Source organism: Pelobates fuscus, chromosome 7, assembly GCF_036172605.1.
Source record: "Pelobates fuscus isolate aPelFus1 chromosome 7, aPelFus1.pri, whole genome shotgun sequence".
In the NCBI taxonomy this organism is placed as follows: Eukaryota; Metazoa; Chordata; class Amphibia; order Anura; family Pelobatidae; genus Pelobates; species Pelobates fuscus.
In genome coordinates, this window is record NC_086323.1 from 72,125,201 (window position 1) to 72,148,071 (window position 22,871).

A 22,871-nucleotide genomic window follows, 5' to 3' on the forward strand; every position below is an offset into this window, starting at 1 on the left:
CAGTGTTTTGCTGCGCATGCATACAAGCCTCGCAGTGATTCCCCTTGGAAAAGCATTGGATTGGCTGAGATCATCAGTCTTGATGATTTCAGTTAGGGAGGCGGGTGGCTGTGTCAGTCAAACCCAATAAGGGAGTTTATATACCGGTAAGTAAAGCTCACCTTTTTACTTTATTTGGGGGAGTGGGCAACATCTTGGTACATGGTATGTTACACTCACTTATCTATATCTGAGGGCAGCTTCTGCAACTTGTTACTGCCCATGTCCAGCCATTCCAGAGATGGCAGGTCCAGCACAACGCTTGGGATGCTTTCAAACTGGTTCATATTCAAGTCCAGTTGGAAGAGATGTGTCAGTGAACTAAGCTGGAAAAAAAGAGTAAGTATTAGAGCCACTGAGATGAATCCTATTAGAAGGGTAGCTGGCAGGTAGTGTCAGAGACATTGTTGAACTTCTACTCTGAATCTGAACGTTTATAGTTATTTAAATGGTAGCTAAGAATATAAGAGTAAGTGTGAGAGCATGTACATTACTGAAATTATTTGAGCTAAAATGTTGCGTAGGGCTAAAATGTTGCATCTGTAAGCTAATTCTTCATGTGTGTACCCACAATGAAAACATGGAAAAGAAAATACATATATGCATTTGGGATATATTGTGACAAAATGATATACTGTATTCCCCAAGTTACTTTCCTTGCGTTTGGTGGATAAATTAATCTACCGAATACCAACCACCCCCTGGCTCATTAAGTTCAAAGAAACCACAGAATTAAGTGCTCTCTTTGTGTGGTCGCCGTTCGTATAACTGAACGCCACGTGCTGGAGAAAATGGTGGTCATCTTGTCGCACCAGAGCAGACAGCTGACAGGCTGAAGGCAGAAGACATGAGGCAGGAGGATGCAGAGATCTCCTGACTTCAAACAGTAAGTACACTTATTTAAAAAATGTAGAGAGAGTGTGAGAGCAGGGACGTTTTAGCCGCGAGGCAAACAAGGCATTTGCCTTGGGCGGCATTTTCCAGGGGCGGCAAAAAACATTGCCCCCAAATGCCCAGGGCAAATGTCTTGTTAGCCCTGTGGCTAACTGACATGCTGGGCTAGGCGGGCGGCTGGCGAGGGAGCTCTTCCTCTGAGCTGTCTGCTCAGCTCCTTCGCGCGCCGCAGAGTGAGGCTGGGAGCCGGAAGATGACGTCATATTCCGGCTCCCAGCCCCACTCTGCAGCGAGGGAGCTGAGCAGAGTGCTCAGGGGAAGTACTCCCTCGCCAGCTGCCCAGCAGCCTGCACGCCAGCGCCGCCCCTGCCCAGCAGCAAGGGAGAAAGAACTCCACCCCCTCCCCCCCAGCATTCCCAAAGGTAAGGAGGCTGGGGGGGGTAAATATATAAAATAAAAGTGTTAATGTGAGTGAGTGTGGGGGGTTGGTGGGGGTGGGGGGGGGGGGCTAGGAGAGCACAAAACCAGGATACACCACTGTGTGAGAGAGAGAGAGAGAGAGTGAATGTGAGTGTGAATAGCCATAAAAACTTTAGCTGACAGTTAGAATAACCCTTTCAATGCTGGCTAGACCTCCTAGGTAATTAAGACCTATTCTCATGTGATTTTAAATAAAATAACATTTATACCAGCTCATTAGTCATTTCCTGGAACCATCAAATATGAGAAATCTATCAAATTCTATAAGCAGAATTTTAACTTGCCTAAACAGATATTTTATCTTATTTTAGAGCAAATCAATACACCTGGATAAATATCACGATATGCTAACATGTGATATGCCACATTAATACATATTATTATTCCTTTCTATCTGCAGAATAGAATGGTTATAACATGTACTTCCTATTTAACTAAGATTTCTAAATATCGAAATCTGATCGTGATTTATCCAGTCATATATCATGCTATTAGAAAATTTTAATTCATTTAGATTAATTAAATGAAGGCAGTATAATTACCAGTTGAGTATATATTTTCATCAGATTAGTAGGTAGGAACTTTTTTAGATTTCTTGCTCTGACTCTGCTTTTCTTTCTTAGCCTGCGATCCTGACTGCCTCCTTTGCATACCCTTTGCTTTCTCTGCATTTTCTGCATACCTCTCTCTTCCCTTTGTCTTAACTTTTAAAGGAAAAATTCACTAGCTGATAGACCAATAGGGACACTGGGGGTGTGGTTACCTTCCTTTTAACAATTTAAGTATTTGGTCTATAGAGGGCAGTCTCGTCCCACTAAACATACCTATCCAGGAAAGAGTTAACTTTTCCTGGTGGCTATTTTGACGTCATTTACCTTATCTTTATAGTTGTCTATAATTTAAGTTTACTGTCAGATCAAAGAGTTTCTTTAAGTTTTGTCCAGACTATGTGTCTGGCAAATTCTGCTATAATTTCTAATATGACAGTTATAACTAAGTATGACCCCTAAACGTACAATGGGACGTTATACAATATCGAAAGTAAAATTAAATTATTTAATCTTCTCTGTCACAAATGTCTGGGTTTAGAATTAATTATATTCCATTAGTATTTAGCTAACATTCTGTCCATCTCCAGTTCTCATCTCTTATCAACAGGTTTGTATATGCAATACATTCCTTAGCTTCTGGCAAAGTGGTTAGTTTTACAGAAGGGATAGAAATCTTGTGTCTTTTGTTAACTTGAAAATAACAAAATGGAGTCTGCTCTGTTCAGAGTGACTGACAATATACATTTTAATTTCTATCATAGCACAAAATGTCTGCCGATATAAATACCCTGACAATAGATAGATATAGAGATAGAAAGATAAATATATATAAATAGATAGATAGATATAGAGTGTGTGTGTATGTTTAACAATATTTCTTTAAAATGTGTGTGGTTTTTATACAAACACTATATATAGAGATCACTCTGTATATAGTGTTTGTATACTAAGTTTGGGCTGAGGAGGGTTGCCGTAGGAGGGGGGCGGGCATAGACAGTGAGCTGAGCTCTCAGCTCAGCTCGCGAACGTGCATACCGCGCACATGCGCGGTAGAGCGCAGAGTTCATTCATAGGACGGCATTCAATTCTGCTCTATGAATAAAATGATTGATGCAGTGCGAATCTGCGCATGCGCACCAGATCGCTATGACGCTTTTCTAAGAGAAGCGTCGGATTGAGCCCTGCTACTTCATCATTTTGACAAAAAAGGGAGCGCGGCCTGCCGATTATCATTTTTTTTTTTTTTTTTTATGGGTAGTTCATATAAAAGCAAGAAAGAAGGCTAGAGGACCTGTCTTTCTTGCTTTTATATGTTGACTATAGTGATCCTTTAATGTCTGTCTCCAGCGTTTGTAAGTGATGTGTATTCAGCTGCCAGTTTTCCATGTACCGTGGTGCACACTGCTGATTGCTGTATACATTGTTGATAAATAACTATTTATATCTCTGAATGGCCACACATGCTTTGTAAAACAAGATATATGTAGAAAGCAATACAAGGACCAATTCTTCTTTATATTTTCACTAACAAACAAAGATGGAACTTATTATCTGAGAATTATGGAGAACTGGCAAGTAAATTGAAACAAAAATCTTAAAGTAGCGATTTTCCCAACTCTGCAGTTCTTCCAGATTCCTAAATTTACCAGTTCTTTTAAGATTCCCCCCTCCCTCCCCCCACTGTTTAGTGAAAAAAAAAGTATGTGTTATACAAATATTTGACTTGTATAACTAAAGAACATTAAGAAAAATAAATACCAACATGGGATGGTGATAGTGATATAGGGTTGTATTATTATTATTATTGCCTAATAAATTGTCTTAACAGTGGTTAAAACAATTACATGCATAGGACATAAAGAGTACGGCAAAACCACTATAATACATTTAGATTGGCAAACTAACAAAAAAAATTCAGAACTCTTTTTTTTTTTCTACATAATTTATGCAAATATATACAGTGTATATATATATATATATATATAAAATATAGTATTAGATTTTATATACCATTGCTCATGATGCATTCTACGTTGTCAACAAAATGTTGTTGAAAGGCAAACAGAGTTCAATACAGGGTTATCCACTAAAGTCCGAATTGTCCCATAGGAAAAAACAAACAAACATTTGATGCTTTACAGGGCTATTCGGATTGTAAATTTCAGACGTTAACACTCTTTAAAGGGATACTATAATCACTAAAACAACTTTAGCTTAATGAAGCAGTTTTGGTGTATAGATCATGTCCATGCAGTCATACTGCTCAATTCTCTGCCATTTGGAAGTTAAAGGACCACTATAGGCACCCAGACCACTTCAGCTCAATAAAGTGGTCTGGTTACCAGGTCCATCTAGGGTTAACTCTGCCTGCTGTAAACAGCAGTTTCAGAGATGGTTAATCCAGCCTCTAGTGGCTGTCTCATTGACAGGCGCTAGAGGCGCTTCTCACTGTGATTTTCACAGTGAGAAGATGCCAGCGTCCATAAGAAAGCATTGAGAATGCTTTCCTATGGACTGACTAAATGCGTGCGTGGCTCTTGCCACGCATGCACATTTAGCCGTTGACGTCAGAAGGAGGAGGAGCGTCCCCAGCGCCAAGGGAGCCCAGCGCTGGAGAAAGGTGAGATTTTAACCCCTTCCTCTCCCTTCAGCCCGGTGGGAGGGGGGCCATGAGGGTGGGGGGGGGGGGGGGGAACCTATTAATACTATAGTGGTCCTTTAAATCACTTTTGTTTCTGTTTACGCAGCCCTAGCCACACCTCCCCTGGATGTGACTGACACAGCTGCCATGAAAACAAAATGGTTTCATTTTCAATCAGATGTAACTTACCGTATATACTCGAGTATAAGCCGACCCGAATATAAGCCGAGGCCCCTAATTTTCCCCCAAAAAACTGGGAAAACTTATTGACTCGAGTATAAGACTAGGGTGGGAAATGCAGCAGCTACTGGTAAATTTCTAAATAAAATTAGATCCTAAAAAAAATATATTAATTGAATATTTATTTACAGTGTGTGTATAATGAATGCAGTGTGTGCGTATGAGTGCAGCGTGTGTGTATGAGTGCAGTGTCTGTATGAGTGCAGCGTGTGTGTGTATGAGTGCAGCGTGTGTATGAATGCAGTGTGTGTGTGTATGAATGCAGTGTGTGTGTGTATGAATGCAGTGTGTGTGTGTATGAATGCAGTGTGTGTGTGTATGAATGCAGTGTGTGTGTGTATGAGTGCAGTGTGTGTGTATGAGTGCAGTGTGTGTGTATGAGTGCAGTGTGTGTGTGTATGAATGCAGTGTGTGTATGAATGCAGTGTGTGCAGGGCCGGTGCAAGGATATTTGCCCCCCCCCATATGTCCTGACCTCCCCTCCTCCTCCCTCAGTGGTCCTTACCTCCCCACCCCCGTGTTCCTTCACCCCCCTCCCCCAGTGGTCCTGACTCACCCCTCCCCTAGTGGTCACTACTTCCCCCTCCCCTCCCCTAGTGGTCCTTACTTCCCCCTCCCCTCCCCTAGTGGTCCTTATCCCCCCCCATCCCTCCCCTAGTGGTCCTTATCCCCCCCCTCCCTCCCATAGTGGTCCTTATCCCCCCCTCCCTCCCATAGTGGTCCTTATCCCCCCCCTTCCCTCCCATAGTGGTCCTTATCCCCCCCCCTCCCTCCCATAGTGGTCCTTATCCCCCCCTCCCTCCCATAGTGGTCCTTATCCCCCCCTCCCTCCCATAGTGGTCCTTATCCCCCCCTCCCTCCCATAGCGGTCCTTATACCCCCCTCCCTCCCATAGTGGTCCTTATCCCACCCCCTCCCTCCAATAGTGGTCCTTATCCCCCCCCCCCTCCCATAGCGGTCCTTATACCCCCCCTCCCTCCCATAGTGGTCCTTATACCCCCCCTCCCTCCCATAGTGGTCCTTATATCCCCCCCCCTCCCACAGTGGTCCTTATACCCCCTTTTTTTTTAATTATTTTTTTTATTATTATTATTTTATTTTTTTATTATTATTTCTTATTTTATTTTTTTTTCGTCCCCCCTCCCTGCTTGATACATGGCAGGGAGGGGGGCTCTCCTTCCCTGGTGGTCCAGTGGCAGTTCAGTGGGGGGGAGAGGGGGGCTGGCAGAGCTGTACTTACCTGTTCTGCAGCTCCTGTCAGCTCTCTCCTCCTCCGCGCCGTCCGTGCAGCTCCTTCTATCAGCTCACACTGTAAGTCTCGCGAGAGCCGCGGCTCTCGCGAGACTTACACTGGGAGCTGACCGAGGTGCTGAACGGACGGCGCGGAGGAGGAGAGAGCTGACAGGAGCTGCAGAACAGGTAAGTACAGCTCTGCCAGCCCCCCTCTCCCCCGGTCTGTATTATGGCAATGCAAATTGCCATAATACAGACCTTGACTCGAGTATAAGCCGAGTTGGGGTTTTTCAGCCCAAAAAATGGGCTGAAAAACTCGGCTTATACTCGAGTATATACGGTACTTTAAGAATTTTTATCTCCTGCTCTGTAAATTGAACTTTAATCACACACAGGTGGCTCCTGCAGCGTCTAGCAAGCTATTAACATAGCAGGAAATAAGAAATTCTAAATTTGACAGAATTTGCCATAAAGGAAGTGTAAACATTAGATTAATCTTTTTACAGGAAGTGTTTAGGAAGGCTATGTAAGTCACATGCAGGGAGGTGTGACTAGGACTGCATAAACAAAGGGATTTAACTCTTAAATGGCAGAGAATTGAGCAGTGAGACTGCAGGGGCACGCTGTACACATCCAAATGGCTTCATTAAGCTAAAGATATTTTGGTAACTGTAGTGTCACTTTAACAATGTCCCAATAGTACAGAGCAAGCACCGAAGAAGCCTGGTTTTGTCCAGATTTCAGTTTATGCATTGAATGACTGGTCTTTCTGGTGACATTTGGGAAACTGCAGAGAAGTATGCAGAGGGAATAACTAGACCCCAACAGATAAGTTTGTTTGTCCACCAAGTGAGGACCAGAGCAGGAGATAAGTGGAAGGTGAATACGGTTTATTAAAATTTTATATAAAAAAACTGACGGGTTGAGAATTAATGAGTTAATTATATCTAGCTAGCTTTTTTACCTGTGCTGGGAGCTCTGATATGTCCCTGTTCACTGCAAGGTCAAGCTTTTCCAGGCTCTCACAGCCGCCCAGATCAGCAGGAACCTCTGAGATACGGTTGTAGCTGAGAAGAAGCTCACGTAGCTTTTTAAGCCTTCCTGAAAAAGAAAACATACAATAACATACAGGATGACGGAATACAACACAATAACACTAGAGTAAAATATAGGGAATACATTGCAGTATAAACTAATACTATAAACTGCAAATTTAAGAAATAAGTCGTCCCCAATAAGTGGAGCTTAACTGGATAATATCTGTTTAATTCCTGCAAATATTGTTGATGTAGTCAGATGCTGATGCATATTTTAGAAAACAAATATTTTAAAAATGATGCTTGAGGGCATAAGTTTTAAGCATTTGTAGCAGGCCTGACAGGTAGGTAAAAGTATTACCACTATGCTATTTTCAGATTTAAAGGAACACTATAGTGTTAGGAATACAAACATGTATTCTTTACACAATTTTCCTGGTATGGCTGTTTAGGTCCACGGCCCCGCACCAAATACACAGAAATGGTGATTGTACTCACCTTTTTACCCACTCTAGTCTGGCCGCAGCTGGCTCCACCTCGAGCTTGATGATCTCAGCCAATCTAATGCTTTCCTATAGGAACGCTTCGGAAGGCTATTGTGCAAACATGGCAAAATGCACTAGTTTGGCAAAAATGTATATCAGGTGCTTTTAACAAATTTAAAAGGACTTAAGGACAGTTTATCCAATGGCTTTCAAAATCTTACACTTCCTCCAGAGATTCTTTCTTAACCACAAGCTCACCACCACTCAACAAATCTACACATAATATTACATTCAAAACTGGTCTATGGGTTGTAATGATAGGTTGCGGTACCACTGGAACCCCCTTAAATTAATTTGTTACTTAAAGGACCAGTATAGGCACCCAGACCACTTCAGCTCTATGAAGTGGTCTGGGTGCCAGGTCCCTCTAGTTTGAACCCTGCAGCTGAAAAATTTGCAGTTTCAGAGAAACTGCTATGTTTACAAAAGGGTTAATCCAGCCTCTAGTGGCTGTCTCACTGACAGCTGCTAGAGGAGCTTCCGCGATTCTCACTGTGAAAATCACAGTGAGAAGATGCTGGATGCTTTCCTATGGGCAGTTTAAATGCGCATGCGGCTCTTGCTCTTGTCGGCAGGGGGTGAAGAGTTCCCCAGCACAGAGGGAGCCCGGCGCTGGAGAAGGTTAAGTGGCTGAAGTGGTTTTAACCAGTGGGAGGGGGGGCCCTGACTCTATAGTGCCAGGAAAACGAGTTTGTTTACCTGGCACTATAGTGGTCCTCAGGGCCGTCTTTAATGTTGATTGGACCCTGGGCAAGCATTTGCTTGGGCCCCCTAGTCCCCTCCTTCCCACCATCTAGCATGCAAACACGCCTTCGACCCAAAGACACACATAAACACAAAAAACACACACGTAGATTGTAGACTTAGCCACACTTATTTTTCACCTAGAGAAAGCACACACATACTAATGCAAACACCGACACAAATACAGATACACACAGGCTCAGACATACACAGGTACATCCATCCAAATACACAGGTGTATACACAGATACACACACATATACAGATACACTCACTGACAAACATGCAGACACACCCTGACATATGCAGATACACACACGGACATACATGCAGTTACACAGACACACACTAACACATACAGATGCACAGCCACACATACAGACACAGTGATACACATGCAGGTACACAGACACACTTAATGACAAACATTCAGATACACAGGATGACACTCATCGTTGCAAACATTGACACACATAGATACAGAGTGGAACACACAGATGCATATACACATACAGACATACATGGAAAATATACAATTTTAGTTACCCTCCTGTTTCCTACCTTTTGGGTGCAGGAGGGTGACTTCCCTGGGGTCCAGTGGCTGTCTGAGGCTGTTGGGAGTTTGGCTCTCTCCCAGTCTGCTCTCCTTCTCTCTTCCACATTATAGTGCAGCCCTCTCTGTGGTAGCTAGGAGGAAGTGACTGTTCTTCCTCCTAGTGCTTACCTCATCACAGGGGACCCGGTTGCGCTGTTAAAGCATTGCAGTGCTGACCGGGCCCCTGCAGACTCATTGTTATCCTTCTTCATGTGGCCCACGGTGGTAGTACTACACGGGCCACACGCACCACGGCAGCCAGCGGGATCAAGTTGCAGCTGCTTTGGGCCCCCTAGGAATGACTGGGCCTGGGGCGTGTGCCCCTTTTGCCCCGCATTAAAGACGGCCCTGGTGGTCCTTTAAGTTCAGGGTTGCTAGTCTATGATTCTGCTATTAATTAAAAATAAGATACAAAATAATCTCATTTTCATTTTCCACCAAGGCATAAAATTATCCAAGTAAAACATATGTAAACTGGACAAACCAAATATGCACCTGTTTAAAGCAAAATTACTGCACACTTGGCATTTCAAGCTGAATTGTTTTATTATTTGCCACCACTCTTGTGTTGTTTGATTAAATTGTCCAAGACTCACCAATTTCCCGTGGAATTTTAGTTATTGCATTCCGTGATAAATCCAGGACCAATAGATTAGTAAAGTTTGGAATAAACGTAGGTATCACCGTAAGACCAGTGCGGTGTATCTGCCACTCTTGGAGATGTTTGAGCTTTACTAAACATGCCGGCAAAGTCTGCAGTGGAGAAGAGATAATAAAAAGATTGCTGCACAGAAATAATGTAAAAGCTTCAAAATCACTGAAAATATGCCCAGCATCATTTTAACCACTGGATGTAAAAGTATACAACATATAAACAAGATTTGAATAAGTATCCAGATTTCATTAATATAAGGAGGATATGTACATTTGTGTAGGACTTCTTCTATTGATTTTAATGAGATCAAATGAATTGGTTAAAATTGCCACTGGAAGCAAATAAAAGCCTGGTTTATATGTATTTATTGATTTTAATGTATCGACTATACGATTTATGGAAAGCAGGTAGGAAAATCTGTTCTTGAATAAATGATGCTTTAAATTCCTGTTTCCTGGCTAATCATGGCAGCATCACTTATGGGTAGCTCCTCCCTTAGCAGTCACAGGAAGGAATTAATTAGATTAATTAATTAGACTGAAAGGTATAGAGAGTCCCTTCTCCCCTTACACCACAGTCTTTTTTCCTGTCCTTAGCTGGTTCTACAGGACTTAAAATATTTTCTTTTTTTTTGGCCACCTTCCTGCGTTTGTCGTTCGTTCTTTCCAAATGAAGTTCAGCCTCTCTTCATTTGATGAACCCAGTAAACAGCCTGCACGAGCAGGACTATCTGGTTTAGGATCAGTATAAGTACTGAACTGCTATGTGGGATATGTATGTTGTTCTGAGGGAGACACCGCTGCAAGGTAAATGATGGTTGTTGGACCTCCTCAAAAATTCCCCTTGTGCCTTACCCTATAAATTGGGGCCAAAAATCCTCCTTATAAGGCAGCTCTTCATCCATACTTGTATAGGTGGTACTCCTTTGGAGGAAGCCCTCTGGAGACTCTGTTCCCTCTGTTAGGTTACCTGAGCAGTAGCTTTGTGTTGTCTTCCCCTGAGAGGGGGTTGGTTTAGACTGCTGGGGTCTTTTGTTCATTTCAGCCACAGGTTCCTCATTTCGAGCGCTGGAATGCGGTATGTGTTCCAATGGGTGGGAGTGAAGTTTGCGGCTACCCCCACGTGACCGAAAATGATGCGGGTATGACGCAAACGGCTTGGAACGCATGCCGTGCAGTCCAGTGATCGGCCCATGCATGGAACCGGCATTTCCCCAGCTCTATTTAAATTCAGCGTGGGCTGAGGTTCTCTGTGTGCCTGCTAGAGCATCTGATGGTGTCCTTGGTGCACAACTTCAATCACCTTTTTTAAGAGCATTGAAACTGGTGATCTCCTGTTCTTCTGGCTGCTTGGATTTGATTTCCTTGCCTGAAGGTATGCTTTTATTATTCTTACAGTTTTTTCTTTGCCTTTCATTGTTTGCTTATGCATTTGATAGATTATGGTTTTTAAGTCTTTTACATACTTACATAATTGATCTTACATTATAGTATGGATTCTCCCTCTGCCTCTGCAAGATCCCTCTCTAGAAAACATAGGTGAGCTAATTACTTTTTGTTTTTGGGGGTGTTTAAACGAGTGCCAGAATAAGCCTGTAATATATATTCATATATACATTGGATTCCCCTACAAGAAAAGCAAGGGATAAAATCAACAGATTCTTGAATTGTTTGTCTTCTGCACCTCAAGGAAAGAACCTTTGCAGAGAGTGCTTATTGGAAATAGCGAATGTGCTTCCAATAGAAGTTCCCAACAGAACAACCTTAAACTCTGTATTTCCCAAGCTATTGCTAAGGGGCCTTAAGTCTACCCCGGATAAATATTTGCAGAGAAGCCACCTGGTCATCCCCGATGACGTTTATAAAACACTACAAACTGGACGTGGCCTCTCCTTCCACCTCCTCTGGGAAGAGTGTTCTGTCTACGGTTTCTTTATCCCACTGATATTACATTTCTTTACAGCATGAGTGTCTGAATATTGTTTTTTTTTTCTTGGTTTCTATATTCCCACCCTATATTTCTGTGACCCATTAGTGATGCTGCTATGATTAGCCAGGAAGAGAGAAAACTTATGACAAACTTATTGTAATTTTCTTTTCCTGGCTAATTCTCATGGCAGCATCAGGGTTCCCGTCCATTCTTTTATTTTTTTTTTCAGTTTTATAATTGGACTGTGGTGTAAGGGGTGGAGGGACTATTTATACCTATCAGTCTAATTAATTAATCTAAAAAATTCCTGTCCAGTGAGGGAGGAGTTACCCATAAGGGAGGGTTTATAACTAGCCTTTCTTTTGTGCATATCTCCCTCTCTTTTTATTATTACTTTTCTTTCTTTCTTTTTGCTTTCCCTTCTAAATAACAAACTGCATGTGTGTGTATGTACTGTATATGCAACATCGTATGAAAGATCTATTCAATTCTGTAGGGGTTGAGTGCATTCAAGAAGTGATTATGCTTAGTAATTAAGTTGGAGTTATCACTTCACATACAAATATAGCCTAACTCAATACAACTTTCATACTATGATGAAAACCTGGCAGCTGGGATGTAGAAGAGTCTACTGCAAATTATTCTGGCAGTTTAGTGAAGTAGTTGTTTATTGGAAAAGTTATATATTTCCCGAGAGATGTGCTTCGGAGTTGAATTACAATTCAAGTTAATAAGGAATTAAATCAAGGGAAGTCCTTGAATCATTTGGAGAATAACAATTTTTACAAGTATTTCTACCAGAAGCAGACAGAAATGCTCTTGAGTTGTGCTTTATCTATACTTAAGACTTCTTGAGTTTAAGAACCCCAAATGAGGTCTTGGACAAGAATGGTTGGTAAGAAATGAATCCATCTGCACATCTACACAATTTTAAAACAATTCTATACATGCGTATTCTCTGTATTATAACCCCACTCATTGGATTACCTTCCACTCTTCCTTTTCAATCCTTAAAATTAATCTTCCCTCCTCATTAAAGACCTTCTCTCTCAGTTTAGATAGTTGAATCCGATTCTCCCACACGTTTGAAATTCTGTTGAGATCAGAGTGATTTCAGACACAAGAACCCTAATTTCAACAATTTTTTTACTATTTCCCACATTTACACTCAAAATTACTATAATGTAAAAATACTAATATGTACCTAAATTTCTAGGCAGATACCAAGCTTGTCTCACAAAGACTTTAAACTGACCATGCAATAACACTTCTATTACAGTATCACATCCAACGGGTTGGCACCTAGTGATATCAAAACTATTTGTATCTGTGTCTACTATAGCAACAATTATATGCAGGCGATGTTTATCTAGATCAATAGTGTTCCTTTAATAGTATATTATATTTGGACAGTGGTAGCTTTTTTAGCCTGAAGTTTGCCATTCACATCTCAACTTACTCCTAGTCTAGTAAATCATTCTAACTGAATGTCCATTCCTGGACAAGTAGACATTACCATAAAGGATCACATATTTCACATGCACATTCACATACCTGGTAAATATACAGTGAAGAAACAAGATAACATAGCTACTCACTCTCCCACTGAAAGTTTTCCTCTCTTTTCTCTCTCTGCCTTCAGCTCCTCCTGATGTCTCTGTATCCTGCCTTCCCACAGTGCTCTGATACCAGAGATAGAGCCCAAACACACCACAGCGGTCATGTTCTTCCTCTGATGGGCAATGCGCACATTGGACTATCTGCTGATGGAAGAATATACTCAGAGTAAAAAGATGCACAGCACCGAGGACATGTGCGTAGCTTCAGTGACTTCTATTGTTTCAGTAAAGCCTTAGTAGTCTACAGCAGGGTTTCCTAGTACATACACTTTGTCACCTGTGCCAGTTCCATAGGCAAACTGAAAGGAACACTATAATGCAAACATGTATTCCTAATGCTATAGTGTCCCAAGACCTTTCACCCATTGCCACACCGATATCCAGGATCGCACTCTGCTTCTGAGATAATCAGTATAGTTGATCTCAATCCGTTTTTCCCATAGGGAGACATTGGGAGGCTAGTGCGAATGTACAGAAAAATACCACACCAGGCCAATCAAATGGTCTCTATGAGACCATCTGATTTAAACAGCAGAGTTTAACCAACGATAGAAATGAAAACATAGCAGTTCCTGCAAATTGGCAATGTTTTTAGTCGCAGAGTTAAAATTACAGGGACCTGGCACTTAGACCACTTCATGGTTCCTTTTAATGGCAATTGTTATTAAATGATTGCTAATAGGGAGTATTACCGGTAAACACTGGGAGTTGACCTGTTTGGCTAGTAATATTTCTAACTGGGGCCTTGATTTCATTCTTATGGATAAGCGTTTCAAATGATTACAATCTGTTAGCAAGAAATTATTCAAATGATTTATCTACAAAAAACCCGCAGACTTTGGGTGACTTCTCAAGATAAACTCACTGGGTTTTTTGCCTTCTTTTGGATCAACAGCAAAACCATATGTGAGGAAGGCTGAACTTGATGGACACATGTCTCTTTTCAGCTATGTAACTAAATCATTTGAAACATTTTTTCCAATAGATAGTGATCATATGAAAAGCTTATTCAATAGAATTAAACGGACTTCTATGTCTGTAGAAGGTTGAAATGTAGTGTTTTGTATTGTATCCAATTATGTATAAGACAGTGACATCTAACATCCCCAGATGTATCAAACCTGCATAAACCATGATGCTCACTGAGGTGCCAAGGTTACGAATCACTGCTATGGCTATCGCATATTGTGCAGTACTTGGGCAATCTGTGTTTACATTCACAAGCTAGATTGCCAAGGTGTACACCAGGGTTGTCCAACCTGCGGCCCCTTAGATGTTACTCAATAAGTTTAATAAAAGCTAAATATCAGTCCTGATTAAAACCTTGTTTATTATTACATTTTTGTGCATATGTTTAGTGATCCCTACAGTGTGTGTTGCTGATGTGTGTTATTGGTTCATATAATTATTATTATAATATCAGTTACGTTACTCACCCAGATAGGTTTGGAGACTGTGTTCTTCCCTTTGATAAAGCACTTTCAAGAACTCAGTGATCTGCTACGTGCAATGCAATAAAATCCATGTTAGTTTCTGTATCCTGACATGAGTAACACAATCCACGCCAGCATTCAGTGGTCTTCTGAGTGTAAAATAAAATGATTATTGGAAGGGTTTGGCTGGCCATTAAGATCCATGTAAAGCAGCCAGTCTAGTGTAACACACCACGGTTTGAGAGAGTCTGCAGTAGCCTATAATGCAAGTTTGAGAAGTTGCTGCAGTCCTTGTTCTCTGTCCTCAGTTGGAGGAATGTCATCCAATCCTCTAAATGTGAGGCGTGACCAGCTGAAAATAGCCATCACAGCACGAGGCCACATACTGTGTGACAGGCTAGTTATGACTGACACTGTAAGCCAGCTTCACAATCACTAAGAAATGAACACTCTAGTAAAAAAAAAAAAAATTACATACATATACATACACACAAAGATAGACAGACTTAGCGAGAGGAATACTGACGCCAAGTTTGTATTGGTTGTAGGGTTATTAGGGCATAACCCAAAATGAAGATGCAGAGAGAGATTAGACTAGGCTTGCAAAAAATAAGACCAATACTAATCCTATTACCCTTGTTTGAATTAACGAAACGGGTATTAGGCTAGGTGCCTTGATTAAAAACACAAACTTTATTGAATCCCTATACGGGTAAAGAAATCACACACAAAAAGATATTAAATGTAGTGAAAGTGTCAAAATAAATGTGCTTGAAAAACGAAAAAGTTAAGTAAATATACTTGTTTAAAATAGGACTAACTGTCAGAACTTCACTGGTAATTCCAAGATTACACACCCACTTAAAATCGAGACACACTAGCTAATAGACCCAATACAGTGTTGCAAAGAGTTGCAATAATCAAGGGTAATGAGCGGTGTCTAATTAGGAGGGTGAATTGGAATGGTTATCCATGAAGGGCAGTGTAATAAGAGATATCAATTTAATCTGTGGTATAGTAAGTAAATAAAATGTAGAAATCTCTCTCTTAGTCTTGATACTCAAAAGAGCACTTGTAAGTAGGAGGGTGGATAGAGTCTCTAGTAATGGCTATAACCGATATATGGGGCGAATTGAACACAGCAATTCCCAAATTGGTTGCAATTGGGACTCTAGCGATAAGAAAAGAAGAAGCCCCTATTGATAAATCAGCCAATCCTGAACGAAATGCTGTTAAGAGCTGTGAAACCTGACCGGACTCTGCTAGTATGGAGTCTTGGGTATGATATAGCACTATTTACGTATAGCTCCAGGACACAGAGAGCGATTATAAGAGAATATTAGGTAGGACAATCAATTATATTCCAAGGCTACACAACAGCAGGGTGAATAGATTGAATCTCTGATACTAGGTATGACAGATATATGGTGTAAGTGAAATGCAGCTTATCCCAAATTGTTACACTAACAAACGAGCCCCAATTAATACATCTTAACCTATCATGAATGTGCTAGGCAGGGCCGCCGTCACAGGGTGACAACCATGACGGTTGTCATGGGCCCGACGGCCCTGCGGGGCCCGGCTGTTCGGGCCCCACGTGTATCAGCGGAACTGCCGCCGGTGCATCTGCACCGGGGCCCACACGCTGATGGGGCCCATTAGGTGGCCCAAGCATTTAGGGCCACCCAATGGGCCCTATTTTCTTCAGGGGCCCTGTCAGCGCTGTAATAGCGTGACCGGGCCCCTTTAAAAAAATAAATAAAAAATGCAGCCGGATAGCAAGTGCTGCTGGGAGGATGCCAGTGTGTATGCCAGTGTATGTGTGCATGCCAGTGTATGTATGTATGTATGCCAGTGTATGTATGTGTGTATGTATGCAGGGCCATCTTTAAGGAGGGGCAAATGGAGCAGCTGCCCTGGGCCCAGTTACTCATGGGGGGCCCAAAGCAGCTGCCCCGTGGGCCCCGCTGCCTGCAATACATTTTTTTTTATTTTTTTTTTTATATTTCCCTACCTAATGGGCCCGCGGTGCTAGTATTGCGGCTGCACCGGGGCCCGCACACTAAGGGGGCCCACCGGGTGGCCCATACCCTTAGGGCCACCCAGTGAGCATGTTCCAGCAGGGGTCCAGTCGGCGCTGTGGCCCTTTAACAGCGCGACCGGGCCCTTGCTTAACGGCTGCATGGGAGGAAGTGACGTCCGGAAATCACTTCCTCCCACCTCACAAACATCGGGCCGCGCGGGAGCCTGCTGAGCCAGGATCCAGTGAGGAGGGGGAGCAAGCAGAGCCAGACTCCCAGCTACCCCAGCCAGCACACTGGACCCCAGGGAAGGAAGCCTCTTTCAAAGGTAGGAAACTGAAGAGTGTGTGTCAGTATGTTTGTCTGTGTGTCAGTATGTGTGTGTGTGTGTGTGTGTGTGTCAGTATGTCTGTCTGTGTGTGTGTGTGTGTATGTTTGTCTGTGTGTCAGTATGTTTGTCTGTGTGTATGTCTGTGTGTGTCAGTATGTCTGTGTGTGTGTGTCAGTATGTCAGTATGTATGTGTGTGTCAGTATGTATGTCTGTGTGTGTGTCAGTATGTATGTATGTATGTCTGTGTGTGTGTCACTATGTCTGTGTGTGTGTCAGTATGTATGTATGTCTGTGTGTGTGTCAGTATGTATGTCTTTGTGTGTGTCAGTATGTATGTCTGTATGTATGTATGTCTGTGTGTGTGTCAGTATGTATGTGTCAGTTTGTCTGTGTGTCAGTTTGTATGTCTTTGTGTGTGTCAGTATGTCTGTGTGTGTGTCAGTATGTATGTGTCAGTCAGTATATGTGTGTGTGTCAGTATGTATGTTTGTGTGTATGTCAGTATGTCTGTGTGTGTCAGTTTGTGTGTCTGTATGTATGTCGGTGTGCCAGTCAGTATGTCTGTGTATGTGTCAGTATGTATGTCTGTCACAGTGTCAGTATGTCTGTCACAGTGTCTGTGTGTGTGTGTCAGTGTGTATCTGTATGTTGTCAGTATGTATGTATCGGTGTGTGTGCCAGTGTGTATACCTGTGCATGTATCTGTATGTAGCCAATGTGTATATCTGCATGTGTGTCAGTGTTTGTATCTGCATTTGTCAGGTTATGTATCTGTGTGTCTGTATTTTGTCATTGTGTGTGTCTGTGTATCTGTATGTTGTCAGTGTATCTGCGTGTGTGTCAGTGTGTGCATCTGTGTGCCAGGTTGTGTGTCTGTATGTGTTTGTGTCAGTGTGTGTAAATGTGTCTGTATAGCTGCATCTGTATGATTGTGTATATCTGTGTATCTGCAAGTGTTTCTGTGTGTGTATGTGTATCACAGTGTGTGTGTTTGTGACAGTGCATGTGTATTTGTGCATACATCTCAGCATTCAACACTACACGCAAATACACACCTGCATTCAAACTTCAACACTACATATAAACACACCTCTTTTTTTAAACAACAAAATTATATATAAACACACCAGTGTATTCTTAAACCAACACTACACATAAATGCATACTTGCATTTAAATGCCATCTCCGCATACAAACACACCCCTATATTCACACAGACATACTCCATACAAAAACATGCTTACACTCAAACACACAAATACTGCTGAGTGCTAAATACAACCCTGCATGCATGGGAAAATGGTAGCACCCCAGCTGTCAAAGCATTGTTGGAGTTGCATGACAGATGGGGATCTACCTTTTGCCCCCTCTTGCCAAAAATAATTCATGCACCAGAGCCCTCTCTACTTTACGTCCACCTCTGCGTTGGGGTGGGGGGCATGATTGCATGCCATGGAGGGGACGACAGGGTTCAGGGGGCCCAAGCAAATGTTTGCCCAGGGTCCAATCCATATTAAAGACGGCCCTGTATGTATGTGTGTATGCCAGTGTATATATGTATGTATGCCAGTGTATGTGTGTATGCCAGCCAGTGTATGTATGTATGCCAGTATGCATGTTTTTATGCCAGTGTATTGATGTATGCCAGTGTGTGTCTATGTATGCCAGTGTGTATGCCTGTCAGTATGTATATATGTATATATGTATATATCAGTATGCAGTATGTGTATGTATGTTTGTCAGTATGTATGTCTGCATGTATATATGTGTGTGTGTGTCAGTATCTCCCTATGCATGTGTGTATGTCTGTTTCAGTATTTGTATCTGTTAGTGTGTGTGTATTCCTGTGGGCAGGATTTGGAGGCGAGCCCTGTGGGCGGGCTTGAAGGGGGGCCCAGACCTTGAGCTGTGTTAGGGGCCCCAAAATTTCTGATGGTGGCCCTGGTGCTAGGTAGCGGTTTAGAAGAACTGCAGATCCTGACAACACTCTACTATGCGAATATAGAGATCCGTGGGTGATGTAGCACTTTAGATATAGCAGCAAAAATCGAAAGATGATAAATGTATGATAAATACAGTGGGACTTCGGTTTACAAACGCCTCGGTTATTAACATAAAATTCGGTTTACAAATGAAAATCCATTGAAAACAATGCCTCGGTTTACACATTTTTTTCGCAATACAAAGCAAGTTTCTGATGCATTGCACCGGGGGGGTTTATAGCACTGCCCCCTGCATGCGGGAGCCTCGCCACATCGAGTGTGGAGTTGTTGGAGCGGCTTTTGTATTGAGTTTTGGAGCCATTCTGGAAATTGTTTGCAGTTGTTTTGGGACTTTTTGGTGCATTTCTCAAGCTGTGGAAAGGTAGGGAGCTGAGCTTCTTCGTTTGCATGCCTTTTATTGTGTTTTCTGCATTGTGGGTTGGTTTCCATGCCAGCTCATTTTGACTTTTTTCTGACCTTCAGAACGGATTAATTCGCTTTAATGCATTCCTATGGGAAACCGCGTTTCGGTTTAAAAATGTTTCACAATAAGAAACGTCCTGGAGAACACATTAAATTCGTAAACCGTGGTCCCACTGTATAGGCAAAATCACCTTATCGCTGTGCTATTATGAATTCCAAGCAAAAGAAATCCCATCAAAGTGCTACCCACAATGAAGGACATTCACCAACAGGAAGATTTCTTCTTGTCAGGGTGGAAGAGGTAAGTGTGTGATCAATTGCCCACTGGCATGTTCCTTCTTTCTTTTTCTTTTCTTTTTAGATTAATCCCCTTTTTTCAACTAAACGTGACTCCTGCCCTCTATTTTTCATTGAACAAGATAGCAAAAGGAAAAAGATTACAGTCATTATAAGTTCTCCCACATTCTACTTTTAATCCAGATATATAATAATCTAATTTTGACAACTCTCAATTGGCATTAGGCCGGCAATACTGTACCTGTTTTTGCCCTGTGTTTGCTGAATTGCTTTCTCATTTTTTTTCCCCGGTACAAACATTTGCATTAGGCTCTTCCATAGGAAAGCATTGCTACAATACTTTCCTATGGAGATTTAATTGATGCTGGATGTCCTCATGCCCAACGACCCGTAAGCGCCTCTACTGGTTGTCTGGTAGAGCCACTAAGGGCAGTCTTAATCCTGCAAGGTAATCATTGCAGTTTCTCTAAAACCACAATATTTTATATTGCAGGATAAAAAGGAACAGGGCCAATGCACCCAGACCACATCAATGAGCTGAAGTGGTCTGGGTGCCCATAGTGTCCCTTTAAGATGAACAGGGGTGTGAACGCTTTGAACTCCAAAGTGAATTCAAACTAAATTTCAAATTTAAGGTCAATATAGCCAAACTGAAAACATTATCTTAGCCAGCTATGCTGTCAGTTTGGCTACTTTAGCCTGACATTTGAATTCTCGTATTAGTAAATAACCCTGGAAGTGATTTTGGTGTTTAGATTTTCTCTTTACGATAAGCAGAAAAGTTTGACTTCAAATATATGAGCTCATTCTTTGTCCTCAACGTGATTTAAAAACGCAACAAGTAAATGATGAGTTATCTTAAAATGTAAGTATGTTTATTAATAAGAAAAAAAAAATGCAGAAAAACACACGTGCTAATCTGCCAATAAAAGGACTTCCTAATCACACAGTAAAAATGTATACATATGATCGGAATAAAAATTACCCAGAGATATGTTCAGGGGAAACCAAATTGTAAGTTCAAGCGCTTAGAGAAATAAAATATGAATCGCATACGTGAATCAAAGATGACTTCTGCTTTAATGGGCGAGCTTACATATTATATACTTGTGCTACAAAAACAGGATGCTTGAAGGCACTTTGTACCATAAAAGGAATTTACAGAACTAAGCATTTTTCAAAGGTTATGTTAGTTAGGACATAAGAAGGGGGGCTGAGGGTGAAGCTGCAAACGTCTCCTCAGAAACCACAGAATGTCACAAGTAAAAAGAGATTTTTGCCAGGCTCTGAAACTAGGGTAGAGGTCAAAGCATATCATGATCTAAGTTAGCGAAATTAATAAAAACAGACTGGTCATACGGTCATCTGTAGCTTGAGCCTTGGGTCAGGGTGCTTTCCTTCACAATTCCCCTCTTTTTCATCCTAAGGCTCACCCAGGTGTCTGAGATATGTCCAGGTATGCTAGTAATACCTGTGGGTCTTTTCTTATGCCTTCACCATGGTTTCCTCAGACAGGGCAAGCCAGGGGTCACAGGAGGAATGTTCCTTCATCAGTTATACAGCGCTGTAGGTGTCAGAGGTTGGGGAAGCTGGCATATAAGTTAAGGTACGACCAACATAAAGGTTTTGAGTTACACAATGATGATAGAAGACAGGAGAAGAACTTAAATGTCAGAAAAATCATCATTATGACAAATACTGCGATTTGTAAGAAATACAATATTTTCTTAATTAGCATACTGAGCCATGTACCAAGGTTTAATTCCAATCCCCGAAGAACCCTGTATCTTGTTGTATTTCCTTCACTAGATCGTGCAGATTATGCATATGCTCATGGTCCATGGTCCCATGATCAGAAAGATTAAAGCAACATATGCCCTTTACTGCCTCACACCCTAAATCAGGTTTCATTAACAAATAGTCAATAACTGCCCTATTTTCAAGGATCTCTTTCTTATTAACCTGGGTATCCATTAGAAGTTCCTCCAGGGCCTGGGATGTTGCATTTAAACTTGGTGAGGGAACAGGCTAGGACATTAATTACTCGGGTATAATACAATGCTAAGCCTGGGACTCCTACCATAGAGTACGCAAGGGCAGAGTATTCGAATTTAGTAAAGTAACACGTTGCAACGCAAGGTGAGCCTATGCTAATCGCTATTTTCACTGTAAGTTATTATTTTAGTTATATCTAATGTCCCACTTATGTTTTAAAGATATAAAGGGGATATGGAAAGGGGTTACCAAATTAGTTGTGGGCTCAAGCCCAGTGTCTTTTTTTTTTTTTTTTTTTTTTACCCTGGCAACAGTGACTGTGATCAGTTCTAGACACAACTATTGCTATGGTGTCCCAATCTAATGCACCAGATACAGATACCAGTACTGTGATTACTAAAAAAATTAAAATTAACCATTATTTTCAGTGACACCAATGGAGTTTCACTTTTTAGGGATAGTACTAATACATTGCTAAATTAATAAAACTAGAATACCTGTAAAGTACAATAATCTCCCAATAATATGGTATCTTTTCTTCAAAAACATTTCTTTTTACTTTTAGAATCTGTATTAATAGGTAAATCGTTATAACAATGCAAATACATACAGGGTTATTAAGCAACGTGAAAGTTTAAACTGTATTATAATTCAAGGTCAACATAACCAAATTGGAAGAATGTCTAAGTCAGCTATGCTTTCAGTTCAACTGCTCTAATTTGAAATTCACTGCAGAACGGCAATGTTTTCAGCTGCAGAGTTAAAACAGGACATAAATGGCACCCAAAACACTTCATTGAGATTAAGTGGTCTAGGTGCCTATAGTATCCCTTTAACCCCTTAAGGACCAAACTTCTGGAATAAAAGGGAATCATGACATGTCACACATGTCATGTGTCCTTAAGGGGTTAAAGGGACACTATAGTCACCAGAACACCTTTAGCTTAATGAAGCAGTTTTTGTATATAGATCATGTCCCTTCAGTCTCACTGTCAATTATATGCCATTTAGGAATTAAATCAATGTTGTATCTGTTAATGCACCCTAGTCACACCTCTTCTGGATGTGACTGACACAGCCTGCATGAATACAATCAATTTTGTTTCACTATCAATCAGATGTAACTAACTTTCAAGGTTTTTATCTCCTGCTCTGTAAATTAAACTTTAATTAAACTGCTCAGGAG

At 41.5% G+C, this 22,871-nt stretch overlaps 1 protein-coding gene across 2 annotated transcripts in view; it reads right to left on the minus strand.

Moving 5' to 3' along the window:
* Window positions 1-14,947, minus strand: part of LRRC39 (leucine rich repeat containing 39) — a 20,270-nt gene extending 5,323 nt beyond the window's left edge. Inside the window, exons 1-6 of one of the 2 annotated variants that reach the window (XM_063428420.1) lie at window positions 14,639-14,947; window positions 13,182-13,343; window positions 12,571-12,676; window positions 9,596-9,752; window positions 7,043-7,179; window positions 220-365 (exon numbers count right to left, since the gene is read on the minus strand). In XM_063428420.1, the coding sequence (XP_063284490.1) occupies window positions 220-365; window positions 7,043-7,179; window positions 9,596-9,752; window positions 12,571-12,676; window positions 13,182-13,306 (671 nt within the window). In that variant the 5' untranslated portion in view covers window positions 13,307-13,343; window positions 14,639-14,947. Of the gene's footprint in view, window positions 1-219; window positions 366-7,042; window positions 7,180-9,595; window positions 9,753-12,570; window positions 12,677-13,181; window positions 13,347-14,638 lie in introns of both variants that reach the window. The other variant, XM_063428421.1, reaches the window with a different exon arrangement.
* Window positions 14,948-22,871: the final 7,924 nt, after the last annotated feature.